Genomic DNA, 15,203 nt, shown 5'->3' with positions numbered 1-15,203 from the left:
TTTTGGCGGTTATTTAGTGTAGCCTCTGAAGTTTTTCTTCATCCTATTGAATTAGCACGAATACTTACATTATAAACGAATTTACTCGTTTCAACAAAGGTTTGTTTCAACAACATGCAGTCAACATAACATGGTTAAATTAATCCAGATGTATTTTATTAACATATGGATGCAAGATTATAGTCACAAGTATAAAACATAAGCAGTCAATTAGTTGATCCAGCAGTTGATGTAGACAGTGGAATCGTTAGAAGCAAAACTGTCAGACTGTATGTGATTCATTTGCGTATGCTGCAACAAGACCAGGTCAAAACCTAGTATATGGCTGGCCCTAACACTTCATCCGGCCGACCAATGGTGTAACTTCATCACTCACTCAGTCACTCACTCAGTCACAGACATTCGCGTTAGTATGGCTGGCCCATAGACTGTATAAAAATAGGGCTGGCCCCGCTGTTGCGGTCCAGCCAAAAAAGAAAACTCCGGAGCCCCACTTCGAGGCATGACGCATTTTCAGCCCTCCAGAAAACTGTACGACTTAATAAACACTAGAGGGCAGCACAGTTAAAATGTGAAAATGAAACCAGAACGTTGCTCGCAGTTATTTCCAATGTAACAAAAGATCATTTTTTAAAATCCGAATTTCATCTGTAATAGAAAATATACCAATGAGGAAAGGCTAGTCTGTCCCAGAAATGCAAGAACATTCAGTTCTGGCAAGCAACCTGGTCGTACTCTTTATTAATGTATTTGGTATTGGCATACCCTACCATGAAATACTGAATAGATAATAAAACTTGTTGAATGTTGATTCGGCAGCTGTGATGTAAAGGAACTTTGTATTAAAATGCATAGACATGCTCAGATTTTGTGCAATTTTTATTTACACATTTATATCAATATGTCCATTTAAAAGGACCAAATAGTAAAGTTGCTCCCTTCTGTATCCAACTGAACACAGAAATCTAATTTCTGTACATTCACTAAGGCTCTTTGTTTTTATTTTTATTTTTTAACCAAAAACAGAAAAAAGTTATGTGATAGTTCCAGAAGGCAAACAATATCTAAAGGAATGGTAATGAGTTCCAGCATACAGCATTTTTCTTTTCCTCACAGTACAAGTTGCAATGTAGTAGCATCGTGTTTTTCCATTTTTACGATGTTCACTTATTTTCACTTATATTAATATTTCCGAAAAGTTGTATTAACTGAAGATCAACAAATCCAAGAAAAAAACTAATAACATCCAACAATAAATAAATTTTATTTAAAAAAATGTCTTCTTTGCAGATTCCCTGCATGTTAAGAAAAACTGGTGGATGATATTAGACAAGGGCAGAGAAGTGTATGGAATGTTGGTAGTTACTACGTTAACCAACCAGTTTACTGTGGGAAAGAACATGTGAAACACCTAGGTATGCCTTTTTTTTGCATTGCAGAACAGGTCAAACAAAGGATGTGATAAACAGAACAGCTCTACAGTTTTTGCACATCTTGTTTTATAAACTTCCAAAATAAAGGAAAAGAAATATCAAATAAATATATCCATACATAAGGAAACTTTATTAATTTTTATGCCACATAAAGCTTCTTGTACCTGCCAAAAAAAGGTTGCTCGACACCTTATGGCAGACACAACTGCCATTTTCCCCATTCCCCCTTCCTTCACTTATTCTCTCTCAGGAGGGAGGCGACAGGGGTCAGCAAACCAGCCTTCCCACTGCTCACAGTGTACACACTTAAAACATGTTCCTCCTTTCAGAAGAATAAAAAAAAGCTAAGGTTCAGTCTAGGCAGACGTATGGCAGGATGTTCAACTTGCTCTCATCCCCATGCGGGTCCAAGGAAATGCACTGCGTCCAATCGTACCAGTTGCCCTTGGTGTCATAACAACCATTCACCCCTGGCCAGTGCTCTTTGTGTATTCTGTTGAGGTCCTCGGGTGTTACCTCCCGACTCACCCCCGGCATGTCCGTATCCGAGCTGTCTGCAACTAAAACGTGCGTCTTCCTGGACTCTTTGACACAATGTTCTTCGCGTTTCAAATACTCTGTCATGAAAAAGTGTGCCCCAGGGGTTTGAGCACCTGAGGATGTGAGCACATTGCTTTGAATGTTAAGGTAGGACTGGATGATTTCGTTCCTATATAGATCTTTCCAGTTCGTCTGCTGGAAAGGGCTGGGGAGGGGCGCACTGGGATTCTGTGGAAGCAGGTCTGTCCGTTGAATTTTGGGAGGGGGAGGCCCAAGTGGCTCCTCCCCCTGGCAAGATTCTTTGTGTGTGAGTGGTTTGATTTGCCCTGTCACAGGGTCGAAAGTCAGCCTGCGGTCTTTCAACCGCACTGGTTTTGTGCTCTCCTCTGTGGGCTGCCCGACCAAGTTTACCGTGTAGTCTCTGGGCCTGTATCTCTTCCTCCTCTTCCCCTCAAAACAGGAATTCACACCGTCGGCCTCTACTCTGGCCACCTCAGATGAGAAGGCCTGCCCAAGAGGCGGTGTGCACGAGGTGTGCGAGGTGGATTTTGGGGAGTGCAGGGAGTCCCGTGGAAGCTCTGGCAGCCCGGTGCTATGCTGAAGGTGCACGGCATCTTCGTCCAGTCCGCGCCAGGACAGAGAGGACTTGGGCTCGAGGGGCGGAGGTCCCTCCGTGCGAGACGCTTGGGCAGGGGCGATTAAAGGCTGGGGTGAAGGCAAGGGAGAGGGCACTGGAGTAGAGCCGTCCAGTAGCCTGGAGCTCGGAGACGGGCTCGACAGAGTCCCTTTAGGTGCATAAGTGGTCGGCCTCTTGGCCAGCGTTTCTTGCTTTGCGTTTTTTGGACTATAAGAGGAGCAGCGGGGGCTGCGGGGCGGGGGCTGCACTCCCCCCCCCGCCCCTTCGTCCGTCTTCGCCTGCTGCTGCAACACTGCCGTTTTTAGCAAGGAGGAAGTGCTAGGTAGTTTTACTAGTCCCGGGGAACTCGGGTGAGGCTTGACCGCGTTGACGGGGATTTTGCCGTGCTTGTCGTTGTCTAGGTGTTCCGAGCGGCCCCTGTCTGAGGGTGGGTGCAGACTGGTATCCAGGGGGCTGGGGAGGGACTCGGGACTGCCCCCCACGCCGTTGGTCGATGGCGGGCTGGAGTTGTGCGCGGGCTCGTGTGCTAATTTTTTCGTGTGCAGGCCGTCCCTTTGCCCTCCCTTGCGCTTGCGGCCGCCGGACTTCTCAGTCTTGCCTGCGTGGGAGTTGTGGATGTCATTCTTGCTCTTGAGCTCGGAGACCGGCCTACCCGAGGGAACCACAGCCGGAGGGGAAGGGTCTGTCCGGCAGGGGTGGGCGCCGCCGTTGGCGGACCCGGGGGTACCTGCGCTGGCCTTCGGCTGCACCTCCGTCTGGCCAGGCTCGATCAGCTTCTGCCAGTTCCGCAGCAGCTTCTTGGCACGCTTGGCAAGATCTTCATCCTTCGTCTTCTTCCTCACATCGTTTATCAACTTCCCCAGCCTGGTTTCCTGAATTTCCAAAATAAATTTGAATAAAAGAAGACGCATACAATGAAAATCAAACGTTTTTGCACATTACAAAGTACTTATCTGACAAGCTCTGAACCTCCCCCCAAGTGTTTACCTCAAGTGCTTCTTTGGTGATAGGATATTTCTCCAGATGGGATATTACTTCCATTACAGCCACCATGTTGTGGATCTGCTGGAAAAATAAAGATGAACAAAATGTAAGAGTAAAGCTTAAATCACACTAAACCCTCAAGTGACATTCTAAAACCGATTCCATTATGAAAAATTTAAAGTCAGAGCCCCTAAACCTTGGATAGGTTATGCATTAATCTGTAGTCCATCATACCTTTTACAAACAACATCTAATCGAACCACGACTGTTCATTCCTGTAAACAAATTAACATTTTTGCCTTAAAAGGGCATACAGAGCCAACACGAGCACTCCCTCCTTTACTGAATCTGTGAGGTGAACGAAATAAAGCCCCTGAGAGACAGTGAAGCAGCTTTCTCAGGCTCATCTTCAGGATAAATAATGCTAAGGTCAAACCTGTCTGACACACAGTAATTGCAATGGCTATAACATCACAAAGTGAAGGCAGTGCTTCTCGTATTTAGCTAGAATCAGTTCAAAGATACAGTGTTACTTCAAATAAAAATACATATTATTGACAATAAAAAGCTAATAATATTTTGGATTATCAATAATAAATTAATTTGTATAATAGTATCATAAGTGTTTCTATTTTAAAATATATATTTGTGGAATATAAAAACAATTAGAAAAATTGTTAAAGAAACTACCTGAACGTATTCTACCATTGCGGTCAGGCTACTTTATGAAGAAACTCAAATCTTCCCATTGTACCTTCCTGGCCTCTTTTTGGCTCAGCATTAAAGGAACCTTTCCAACAGCCAACCAATATTCTACATGTAAAGGAAAAAGGGCGCCACATTCACCCATCCATAGCCAAACCTAGTACAGCACACACAGCAGATAACTATTAGGCCTAGTACCTCACAGAATTCCTCTAGAATAATCTAGAATTTATTTTACACCACAAGAAAACACAATTTGACCTGTGTTGGGTCTTAATTGGAGGTGTAATTAGCCCTCAGCACTGGTTAGAGTCATGCAAACACAGTCTGTTCACTTAACAAAAGCTGCCAAATGACTCATATATCTCCTGTGGTTATTTATCGTGACCCTCTGCCTGAATTCAGATTGGGCTCTTAACGGGTCTTTCTGCCGTCTCACTTTCCAACTTGACAACAAAAAATAAAATAATAAAAAATAAAAAAACGCACCAGGTATATTCCTCTAACGAATAACCTTCATCCTGAAATTTGCCTTCCCTTTTGATTCTCTAATTCCTTTGCAGTAATCCTCATACATGTGGAAAAACTGCATGCTTTTATGTGTGCAAAAATATTTCTGCACATAAGCCATTCTATGCCGAATGCATACATACATATACATGCCATAGAGGGATGCCATATATTCTTGTATGTGCATGGGGCAAAGGGTGCTTTATATCAGTCACATAATGGCTACAATAAATCTTTTAGAATATGACATCTTATTGCTATCTACTATCCACAACATAATGATAGTTCCCATGGCAGCTACCTCTTGGGCGAATACCTGATTCTGATTGGTGAATAAAGTTCCATATTAATATGCCTAAACACACTTGCTGAATAAATTATATAAAATCTTATATATATTATTCCTGGTAAAACATTTCTTCTCCTTCTGACTTGTTCAACACCACTGTTAAGAAACTGGCTGGTTTTTGGTTATGTGACAGCATGCAGGTCTCTAGAGTGCTCCCATTTAAGGAGCATTTGCTCCTGAAAATGTGTGCGTGCTAACTGGAAAAATTATTTACAAACACATCTACTAATTGGGATGAACCTTTTTTCAAATGTTAGCACAGAGCCCTGGCATGCCAACTCAAAGCAATGGAAATGATGAGTTTAACATGTTCAGCTAACTTAAATAGCCTGCTCTAGGTTAGTCAAACTTTAGACCACACAACGGAGCACATCAAGTGTAATTGCATATGTAGCTAGAGTTAATGCCAGACAAAATGCTAGGAAGCAAACTAATTTAGCTAGCTAATGCTAGCTCAATATGATACAGCACTAAGTTTAGTGCTACTTGGATTACATTACACATTTAGAAATGTATTTTTCAACATTTCAATCAAATAATGCAATTTAAGTTTTAGTGGCTACAGTGAAGTGACGTACATGCTCTTCAGTTGACAGAGCCAGGCACATTCTTGTTTATACAAAATGCATTTTGTCAGCCAAGAATGCAAGTTGACTGTGTATGTGTGTGTGTGTGTATGTCTGTACAGAAGTGTAAATAATAATAAACATCACCTGTTCCATTTTCTAGCTGCACCTAAATTAACAGATTTTAACCTACTCTCAAAGGCTTTCAAATGTTTAGACAGTATATACCTTCAATTTTACATTTGCTTGGGACGAGGAGGTAGGGTGATATAAAGAACTGAAGTAAGTTTGCATGGACTTTCACATGTGCAGCTGAATGATACTGTGTTTCTCACAAACTGAAAGAAGCCTCAGTTTCAGGTTTAAACTGACAAAGTATAGACTACAATTATGTGACATTTACTCATTTCAGTAAGCCAAGTTCTATAAATACAGGAAGGGAGAAAGAACATACTTTTTTTACTGGCATTGTTCAGCTTTAGTGATTTCCACATTTTAGATGTTTTCTTTTGTTAATGATTTATCAAACACAGCCACTAATCACAGATCACTAGTCTGTAGTTGGATAATGTATTACATTTCTGTGAACACAAGCAAGTGATTGATGTCAATAAGATTTAGATTTAAAATGTGTGCCTTAATTTCCTCATGCTATTATGCTTAGAATCAGATTCCACAGAATCACTGGCTAGCTTCTATGACCCAATATACCCTATAACCATGCAATCTAAGGAACACTTTAGGAGTACTACATGAGTTTTCAGTCAATGCTCACATATGAAAGAGGCTGAGCACAAAACAAAGCAGTTTCACAGCTAACCAGAAACCACCTGAACCACCCGAACTTGAGACCTTTCTGAACACTGGTCACAATCAACTGAGCAGCCAGAGGCCAGAACAGCAGGTGTCCTTCAAGTCAGTTTCAACATTATTTCTTTTGGCCAGGCCCCCCAATTGGTAACAGGACATTTTTTACCAAATTTTTCTTACCAAAGACGATTTCTCACCTAAATACATTTTTACACACAGCTATTTTCTAACACAAAATTTCTTACCCAAATACAAGGGGGCACACATGCTCATACACCCACAGAGAACACCGTAATCGGAGAAGAATGGCATCTGAATCACTATTCCATTTCCAACAGAAGCAGGACTATATCTGATCTCAAAAACCTGGCAAAACAGAAAAACCTAGGGAAAAGGCAATCTGGAATGCAAATACTGCAAAATAACTGAAATAGTCAAGCGCTTCCTCACTTTGTCGGCCTACTTTTTTGTCTGTGTACTTTTGCTAGTTACTTTTTTGTCTTTTACCCATTTAATTTTACTATAGCTTCCCTACAGTACCAAAACCTCTGTGATTGGCCTTCTTGCCAAAACAACCCTGAGACTGTGTTCAGCATTAAAGAGGAGCAGACTGGAAACATTGGTGTTCTTTTACCTTGCCTGCCACACAAGCTGCAGTACTGCTCCAAGGAAATGTAATTTAACATTGCTACACTTGAGAAATAATTTCAGACGAGATTATTTTATGGAGGAGGAACAGTCAGAATGCACTCAGCTCAAAAACCATTTGGGTTAACATCTGACCAAAGTCTCTCTAGACATTGTACTGTTCAGTAATAAAGGCCATCAGAAAGCTGGGATATAACTAAAATGGCTTGAGCATAAATTAAAGGAGAACATATTAATGTGATACAGTGCTTTCCTCAAACCAAATTTAGAGTACTCTACCAGTTCTAGGCACCACACTGAAGTACAGGAGGGAAACTACAGTAGTTCATGACATTAAAGTTATGTGGAAGGTGCAAGACACTGAATTGCTTCCCGTACAACAAAAGGAGGGTAAGTGTGAAAAGAGGACATCTCATGTGCTGTCAGCAGAACAAGGGTACATAGGTGGTCATTTTTGTACCAATATTGTTCGTTTTTTTTGTGTTTGTTCAAGAGCAGTCAGTATGTGCAGTGTTGATTGCTGTCTGAAATTAAAGGTCAGACATTTGTAACCCAACAGGTTGCTACAGTAAGTCATCAAGCCTCAATAAAATCATGCTCAATCAAATTTATCTCCAGGACTGTTTTCCCTCACTGAAAGGAACAAACAGCCGATGCTCTATAATGTTCACTGACTCAACAGAACACAGTGATATCAGCAACACTCAAACTGAACATGGTGGCAAAAATCAGAGAGATGTATGTTAGTGCGGAGCAGATGTGTAGAATGATATTCTGTAATCACATGATTCTTTTGAACCCAACTGTGAAACTAGCCTCCGAAATAATGTTTTTTTTTACAGAAAGTAATCAAAATATGTCACCAAATAAAAGGTAGTTGATGAACGTATTAAATGCATTCTTCAGCACTGTATTTTGAAATACCTGTGTATTTGATCTTGGTCTGATGTACAGTTTGTACCGCTTCAGGACATATTCACTCACTACAGGCTTGTGACTAACGGTTTAACCCATTTTGATAAAATCTGACGAATGTTAAATGTTAAATAATGAAGTTAATATGGTAATGACACTGTACTTGTCACATTAGTCCACCTACAGCAAAACAGATTTAGCAATATTCCCGATATCTTTTTGCATTTATTGCGGTAGAAATTTGTTTCTTTTAATGTTCAATGACTAAAGTGCTGCAATAGGCTGAATGATCATAGAAAGTAGCTGATATATGAAGGAGTTCTTGTTTTAAAAAATTACAATATATAATGAAAGAGCATCAAAAAGTACTCGCTGGGAAAAATGTTTAATTAATATTAAGACTACTTCAGACAGTAATCTGTAATATTACAGTGCTTTTGAAGTGATCAAGGACATGCAATAATGTCAAAGATGTCAAAAGGAGTTTATATTCTTTATAGAACATATTTAAATCATATTTAATTTTGACTGAAACAGAAACAGGTGACCAGCAGCAATTGAAAAGAGGTTATGTACAGCTGTACCCTGAATAGGATGCTGAAAATTCATTCAACTGCAAATAGTCACAGCGAAGTTAAAACACTAACGGCCAATTTTATTGCTCTGTATGCCTGAAGTGGAGTTTGTAATAAAAGGAAATTGGCAACTTTACTTTCCCCATAACTGTACCTAGGTACACAATTATGAGCTTATACAGAGTTACATGTATTTAATGTTAGGAGGGAAACGATAAGCAAAGGTTCAGACATCTTTACATTTGCACTTTGTATGTTCCAGTTCCACACAAAAATACTGATGACATTAAATTCAAAGGAAAATATGAAAGATGTTAATGAAGTTGACACCGTAGACCTCATTATTTGTAAGAGATAGCCATTACAGCCAACTTCAATGTGCGACAATTAAGCTAGCCCAATCATGCCCACATCAGTGAGTCCTGCTTCGACTGGACTGAAGCTCTTGTACCACAACTGAGGAGGGATTGGTGGAAGTGCCCCTGCTGGTGGCAAAGTTAAAAATGAAGACTCCATTTGGCTGATTGGTAATGTACTGTAGTGATGGGCAAAACAGTTCTTTTTAGTGTACTGAATCAGTAGAATCAGTTCACTAAAAAGATTTGTTCAAAAGATTTGTTCACCGAATCGGGTGCTGTTGGATGTTGTTGACCGTTGACCGGGGAGCATTTATAGACAGAGCATTTTCATACAGAATGCGTAATAGCCAAAAAACCAAACACTTTCTATCCCTATTTCTATTTTTTTACAATGTTTTCGTTTCGATTTTATTCCACACAATTTAGTTTGAAAGAAAGTGTTTCATGCGGGCATTTCATTTCACTACATTTCCCAAAATTGATTGTTTTAGCCCTAGACGTGGATTTCTGTACCGTGAATTGTTCTAACGGCTGCTTGAAATAGAAAGTGCTGATATACAGTGGCTAAGTAGATCACGTTTTCTCATAAAATGTAGTCGATAAAATAGTAGCCTTGGCTAGCCTACTTTGAGACATGTTTTTTTTTATTTTTTTTTTTAAGTCTTGTTATTTCATTCAAAATAAACATCACTTGACAGTGATGTTCGATTATTATCTATTTATTACCCATTATTCCATACCGTACCCACTCTCCTCCCCAGAGACTCCTCGCTCCTTGCATTCGCTACAGCAAGAGGAATGAACGAACTAGTGTTGTATCATTCGCGAACGATGCGGGCAAGTGTACTGTTGTGTCGTTCGCGAACAATTCGGGCAAGTAACTGTTGTGTCGTTCGCGAACAATTCGGGCAAGTGTACTGTTGAGTCGTTCGTGAACGATTCAGGCGTAGTACGTTCAGTGAACGAATCACTGAACTGATTCGTTCACTGAGTCCGTGAACAATAGTCAGTCGGTGAACGACCAGTTCACATTCGCGAACGAATCATTTCATGAAGTGATTCAGTATAGTTCGTTCACCCAAAAGATTTGTTCTTTTGAACGAATCGTTTGCGAACGACACTACACTAGTGTACTGTTCTCATTATGTGGCAACACAATTTAACAGCAAGCTAAACTCTGTCCAATAAATGCATAAGAGTCAGGGATCATCTTAGTTGTGCTTTTAATAAGATGCCGTTGTAGATGCATTCATGAATCAAGAGTGAAACTGTAGAAAACACAACAAAATACCTAAGCAATTCAATAACGTAACATAACATAAGCATTCAATAGAGTTAGAGCTGGTGCAATGACATGGTAGCTATAGCTTACTGCTACATACTACATGAATTTTAAATAAACCAAAATGTCTGAATTTTTACTATAAATGTATATTAAATTATAATACTGCACTTGCACTTTACATAAAAAATAGTTCTCACAACAGCCTATATTCTATTTTAGCTAATATCAGCTCCACACCAGGTAAGCACATGTTACATCTCAGCAATTACAGCATATATCTTACAAAGTTCACAAAAGCATCTTCCTCACAAATATCACCAAATACGATTAGAATATGAGGTTACATAACACAGAAACTTACAGATGATGCTTTCACAAGCTTAAAAGAAAGGATGGATATATATATATATATATATATATACGGCTGCATCCGAATAGTCTGTTTTGCTTAGGAAGGTTCCTAACTGAGTGAAATGACCCGGAAGTATCTAAGTGGCAGCCATGATAAGAGCTGGTCAAATTCTCTAAATGCTAAGGAAAGGTGCTTCAATGCTTCCTTTCTTATCTCCTTTAGCATAGGACACACTGGGCCGTCCTTTACGAAAGGAAAGGAGATAATTCCATCCCACATTTCCTTGCAGCAGCAACATTTAAAGCGACGCACCATTTGGCCGTTCACAAAAACAAATGATCAACATGACTGAGTTGTGTGGTGGTTCTTAAGCTAATATATGCATAGGCTCATAATCAGATCATAATCAGCATATTAACCATAACACAGAAGTCTGTCTTTCAAGAAAAAAGGATACAAGATGTTTTTAGCCAGATGATGCTTTTAATTCAACATGTTTGAAACTTAAGAATGATGATATGTACAGTAGTAGATTTGTAGGCCTAACATGTTATGCCTAATCTTGCATTCAATTTAACAATTATTTTCATACAATCATACTAATTGGGATTCATGTCGACAAATATGAGTGGACAGGAGAGTGAGCGTGAGCAACCATTCTCAATGTGACAACCATTTCATTTCACTTTTGTGACTGGTAGCCTATATTCCTTTTTTATTTTTTATTTCAATTCCAACCTAATGAAGTAATATTCTTCACCGGGTTGCCCACGTTTATATAGCCTGCACGAAACAACACGATAAGAACACACGGGACAAAGTATCTAAGATGCGCTTTTAGTAGTCCATCTTCGGAACATTGTAGTTTCACCACTGCAGACCCAAGTCAATAACATCTGCCGTCGCATAATTACGTAGCCTAGTGTAAGCGCAGTCGGATTCTCTTAACACCGCGGTTGTCTTTTCCTAAATCCTTATGAATTCTCCTTCACATCTTTCCTTGACCTCATGACGTTTTCCATCGAGGTCAAGGAAAAGTGGTTAGGAAAAGACATAGGATGTGATTTTTTTGACTATTCAGACGCAGCCCGTGCTTTCACATGAAAACTACTTCCTGTACAGACAGGTTATTTCCTGTTCAAACAAACCACCACTAGGAGGTGCTAAAACTCAAAAACCTGGGGCAGGACAGGTAAGTTAAATGAGATTGTCAGCTATGTAGGATTTCAAATACCCACCAACATGATTCTGATGTAGAAAGAGCTGGAGGTACATACATTTGCACTAGAAACCCCTGCTATCCTTGAAACAAATTGAAGCCCTGATGCTGAAATTCCGTGCTTGGGTTTGGTCGCCACACGTGGCACAATCACATACTGCCCTCTGAAACAACAACAGTTATGATTGAAAGAAAAATCATGAAGCTTTTCAAGAAACAAACCTTAAGAACTGCCTGAATATTCAAAAGATATATACAGTACAGTATTAATTCATACACTGGTCCAAAATAAGGTAGACTTTTCCCACATATCTCTGAAGCATCACGTTTCATTTGAGAAAAATGTAGTCACGTTATTCAATTAATATTAAAATCACCATTCGAAACTAAATCTCATTTATAGTAACGTTACAGCGCAAAGCTGATGCAAAAGTAGCCATTCCTCCCTCCTTGCTTTGGTCGGCGTAGCTTCCAAAATTTCCATGGAGACAAATTATTTAAACTTCCTTTGAATAGCCGGCTAATTCGTTCAGTCAGTTGTATAAGCACATCAGAGACTGGTGTCTACCTTTTAATGCAATTGTTCTTTTAACTTTTGTGGCTACTTAAGTTATTTACACCATATGTACAGTAGGTCTTGACAACTTCGCTATGTGCAGATTGCTTGCAAGTAATATTTTGAATATTAGCCAGTAACTAGCCAAAGTCACCTCATTAAAATGTTCATTTCACGTCACATGCTCTCTGTCGCTCTCTGCCCATCGAACCAACCAACGTCGTTAGTATAGCAAACAAAAACTCTAGCTAACCAACTTGACCCGGCACCAACCAAACCGATTTAGATGGTAAGCTGGCTAGCCAATTAGCGAGCTAAACGAATGTTGGCTACCGCTATCCAGTAACAAAATATATGATCACCCATTTTCCAAATACAACATGAACCCCAACACACGGCTACGTTACATGTAAACCGATGACAAGCCTAACTTCAGCTGCAAACACTTCAGTATGGACCAAACTCTGGGCCTCATCAAACACAGAGTGCAGCCCCGACCTTTCCCACGGACTCAAGCCGGGCGGAAGTGGTCGCACAAACGCCGCTCATACATTGTGACTCAAGAGATGTGTCGGCAGGATTTTATCCAACTAATGGTACGACACAGCAATTAACACAACCATTTCAATTTGGAATCAATTTCAGTGACGTATGCTAAGGCAATGAGTGGGACGATCAGAAAATCTTATTAGCTATATCACATTTTGACAAAAGGCTAAAGTTCTTTAAGAAAAACTAATCGACATTAGCTACTTGGGAGCAAGCTGGCTATCTAGTTGTCTAACGTTAAAACATTCAAAATATAGATGGCCAGTTAGCTAACATTAGTTCATTTTGTAATTTGACTAGCTTAAAATTAAAGCTACTGAAGTTAACGAACTTTCCCAACTTAGCCAGCCAGCTGGCAATGACACATGCGGATTGTAAGTTCACTAACAGACAGGAAACTACCTTGCTTGCTAGCTAGTCTAATTATTTTACACTATAGTAGGATTGACAGTTTTTGCCAGTGTTATATATGTGAGCATTGCTGATATCATGGCATAGAATTAAATAGTATGCCAAACTCATCCAGAAAACCTTTATAATTTCAACAAACTTCAGACCGCTAAGCGAGTCCTAGCTAAATAGTGTTTGCACTTCACCGTATCGCGCCATACACTTTCTAGATAGACAGCTTGGCTTCTTTGCCCAGCGAGAGCTCACAGGAGGAGCTCGTTGGAAAAAGAACAGCGACCAAACAAATCCACGTTTTCAACTACCTTTCAAACTTGTTAAATGTTTGTAAATGATATTCAGTCCAGTCTAACACGGTTGTCGGGTTCTATACGTAACCTTACAAGAAACGTTACTTTAGAGCCACGGACAGATGTGAGTCTCTGTTTGTGCTTGCACGAGTCGTGTAGCCATTGAATCGGTCTGTGTTGGTAACCCTAACCATCTATCTAGGTAACAGGCGAGTTAAGCAAAGGACCAAGGTAAACGGGGGACTGTGTTCGCAGGAGGCCCATTACTCACATTGCTTTGGCCATCGATGGCCTGCAGCAGCCGGTCTCTCATCTGCTGCGGGGTTGCCGAGGCCGCTGTCATTGCCTGGCTGGTGCGGTTCGGCTGGCGGGGGGACAGGAATCCTCCGAAGAGACGGGTGGGTGACTTGCAGACACTCACAGGCCTTTCGGGAGATGTGCTAGGAGGTGGAACCCCATGTTTTCTGCGGTGCTTTTTGCACCATGTGTGTGTATAGATATCTGTCTGTTTTATATAGCTATTTCCAGGGAAAGTGAGCTCCTTTGACGTTTGCGCCCACTACCTCTCCGACGCTCACCTAGCCTTCTGCTCTGCTCCCTGAAATGCACTAGACTAAAGAAACAACAGAGACTCTAAAGAAATAATAGTGACAATCCTCTTTCGATCTGTTCCGGAGTACGAAAAAGAGTTCCGGTGCTTATTCAAATAGGCATTGTGTGCCAATATTACGAAGTTCCGCCAGTAGGACTTCCGCCATCTCAATATTTCGATACAGTAACAAATCTCTGCAAAAACGCCTGCCCAACGTATCATGAGGAGGAACCATCGGGAGGAACCGTAGGGGAGGAACAGAACTACGCACAGACGTAAACACCTGCACGACTCTGGTGTAATCACTAGAGGGACAAGGGAGATATACTTAAGGGAGATAATTCGCTGAAGGCCGAGGCCATAGTAACAAGGAGGCCTGAGCCCACTTACAAAGCTGTGTTCACGCCAACAATGCTGTCATTCACACCACCAACAAATTCCGGGAGAATTCCACCACATCCCATTGCATTTACACCAGGAAAGTACCTTGCAGTTACCATTAGCGCCAATCCAATTATTAGGGGTGCCCCGTTTTGTCACTTCACAGCGTCATTTGAGCTCTTCAAATTTTGAGCGATTGGATCTAGTTAAATTGTTAAAGGTTTTTTAATTTATTTTTTATTTAAATTGTTCACGGATGTAGGCTATTTATTTGGCATATACTGCCATCCCAAGCCGCAAATGACAAAAATGACCATACTTAGTGTTACCATATTCTCCTTTGGACTGAAATGTCTATTTTACTTTATTTTTTATCATGGACCATGCCCATTATTCGTTTTTTTCGGTACTAAAGGTATGTATGTTGAAGTAAATTAGAAAATTATTTTATAGAATCCAGCGGATTTTATGTAACTGTTTGCTAGTGTTAACAAAGTCCTCCCCACAGACCCGAGTCTACCATTTCATTGCAATCTTTAC

The 15,203-nt window shown here is 40.5% G+C and overlaps 1 protein-coding gene across 2 annotated transcripts; it reads right to left on the bottom strand.

Annotated features, from left to right (window-relative positions):
- Positions 1-861: 861 nt before the first annotated feature.
- Positions 862-14,474, bottom strand: crsp7 (cofactor required for Sp1 transcriptional activation, subunit 7). 2 transcript variants are annotated; one of them, XM_035414996.1, is made up of 3 exons: positions 13,962-14,474; positions 3,598-3,672; positions 862-3,482 (listed from the first exon to the last, which is right to left on the bottom strand). In XM_035414996.1, the coding sequence occupies exons 1-3, from the start codon at positions 14,031-14,033 to the stop codon at positions 1,785-1,787; spliced, it is 1,845 nt and encodes a 614-aa protein (XP_035270887.1). In that variant the 5' UTR covers positions 14,034-14,474; the 3' UTR covers positions 862-1,784. The 2 variants fall into 2 exon arrangements, with proteins under 2 accessions (XP_035270887.1, XP_035270886.1); XM_035414995.1 differs by having other exon boundaries at positions 3,598-3,675; positions 13,962-14,473.
- Between the last annotated feature and the right edge of the window lie 729 nt (positions 14,475-15,203).

The sequence above is a fragment of the Anguilla anguilla genome, chromosome 4 (assembly GCF_013347855.1).
Source record: "Anguilla anguilla isolate fAngAng1 chromosome 4, fAngAng1.pri, whole genome shotgun sequence".
In the NCBI taxonomy this organism is placed as follows: domain Eukaryota; kingdom Metazoa; phylum Chordata; class Actinopteri; order Anguilliformes; family Anguillidae; genus Anguilla; species Anguilla anguilla.
The sequence above is the reverse complement of the archived record's forward strand: the minus strand, read 5'-3'. Positions and strand labels throughout refer to the sequence as shown.

What these genes read in the sequence shown, in the direction of transcription:
- crsp7 (XM_035414995.1), bottom strand. Translation starts at nt 14,033, where the DNA reads ATGACAGCGGCCTCGGCAACCCCGCAGCAGATGAGAGACCGGCTGCTG. An exon ending in CCATCGATGGCCAAAGCAAT is followed by an intron (nt 3,676 to 13,961) that starts GTGAGTAATGGG and finishes TTATTTTTCCAG; the next exon opens with CAGATCCACAACATGGTGGC. An exon ending in TCACCAAAGAAGCACTTGAG is followed by an intron (nt 3,483 to 3,597) that starts GTAAACACTTGG and finishes TTGGAAATTCAG; the next exon opens with GAAACCAGGCTGGGGAAGTT.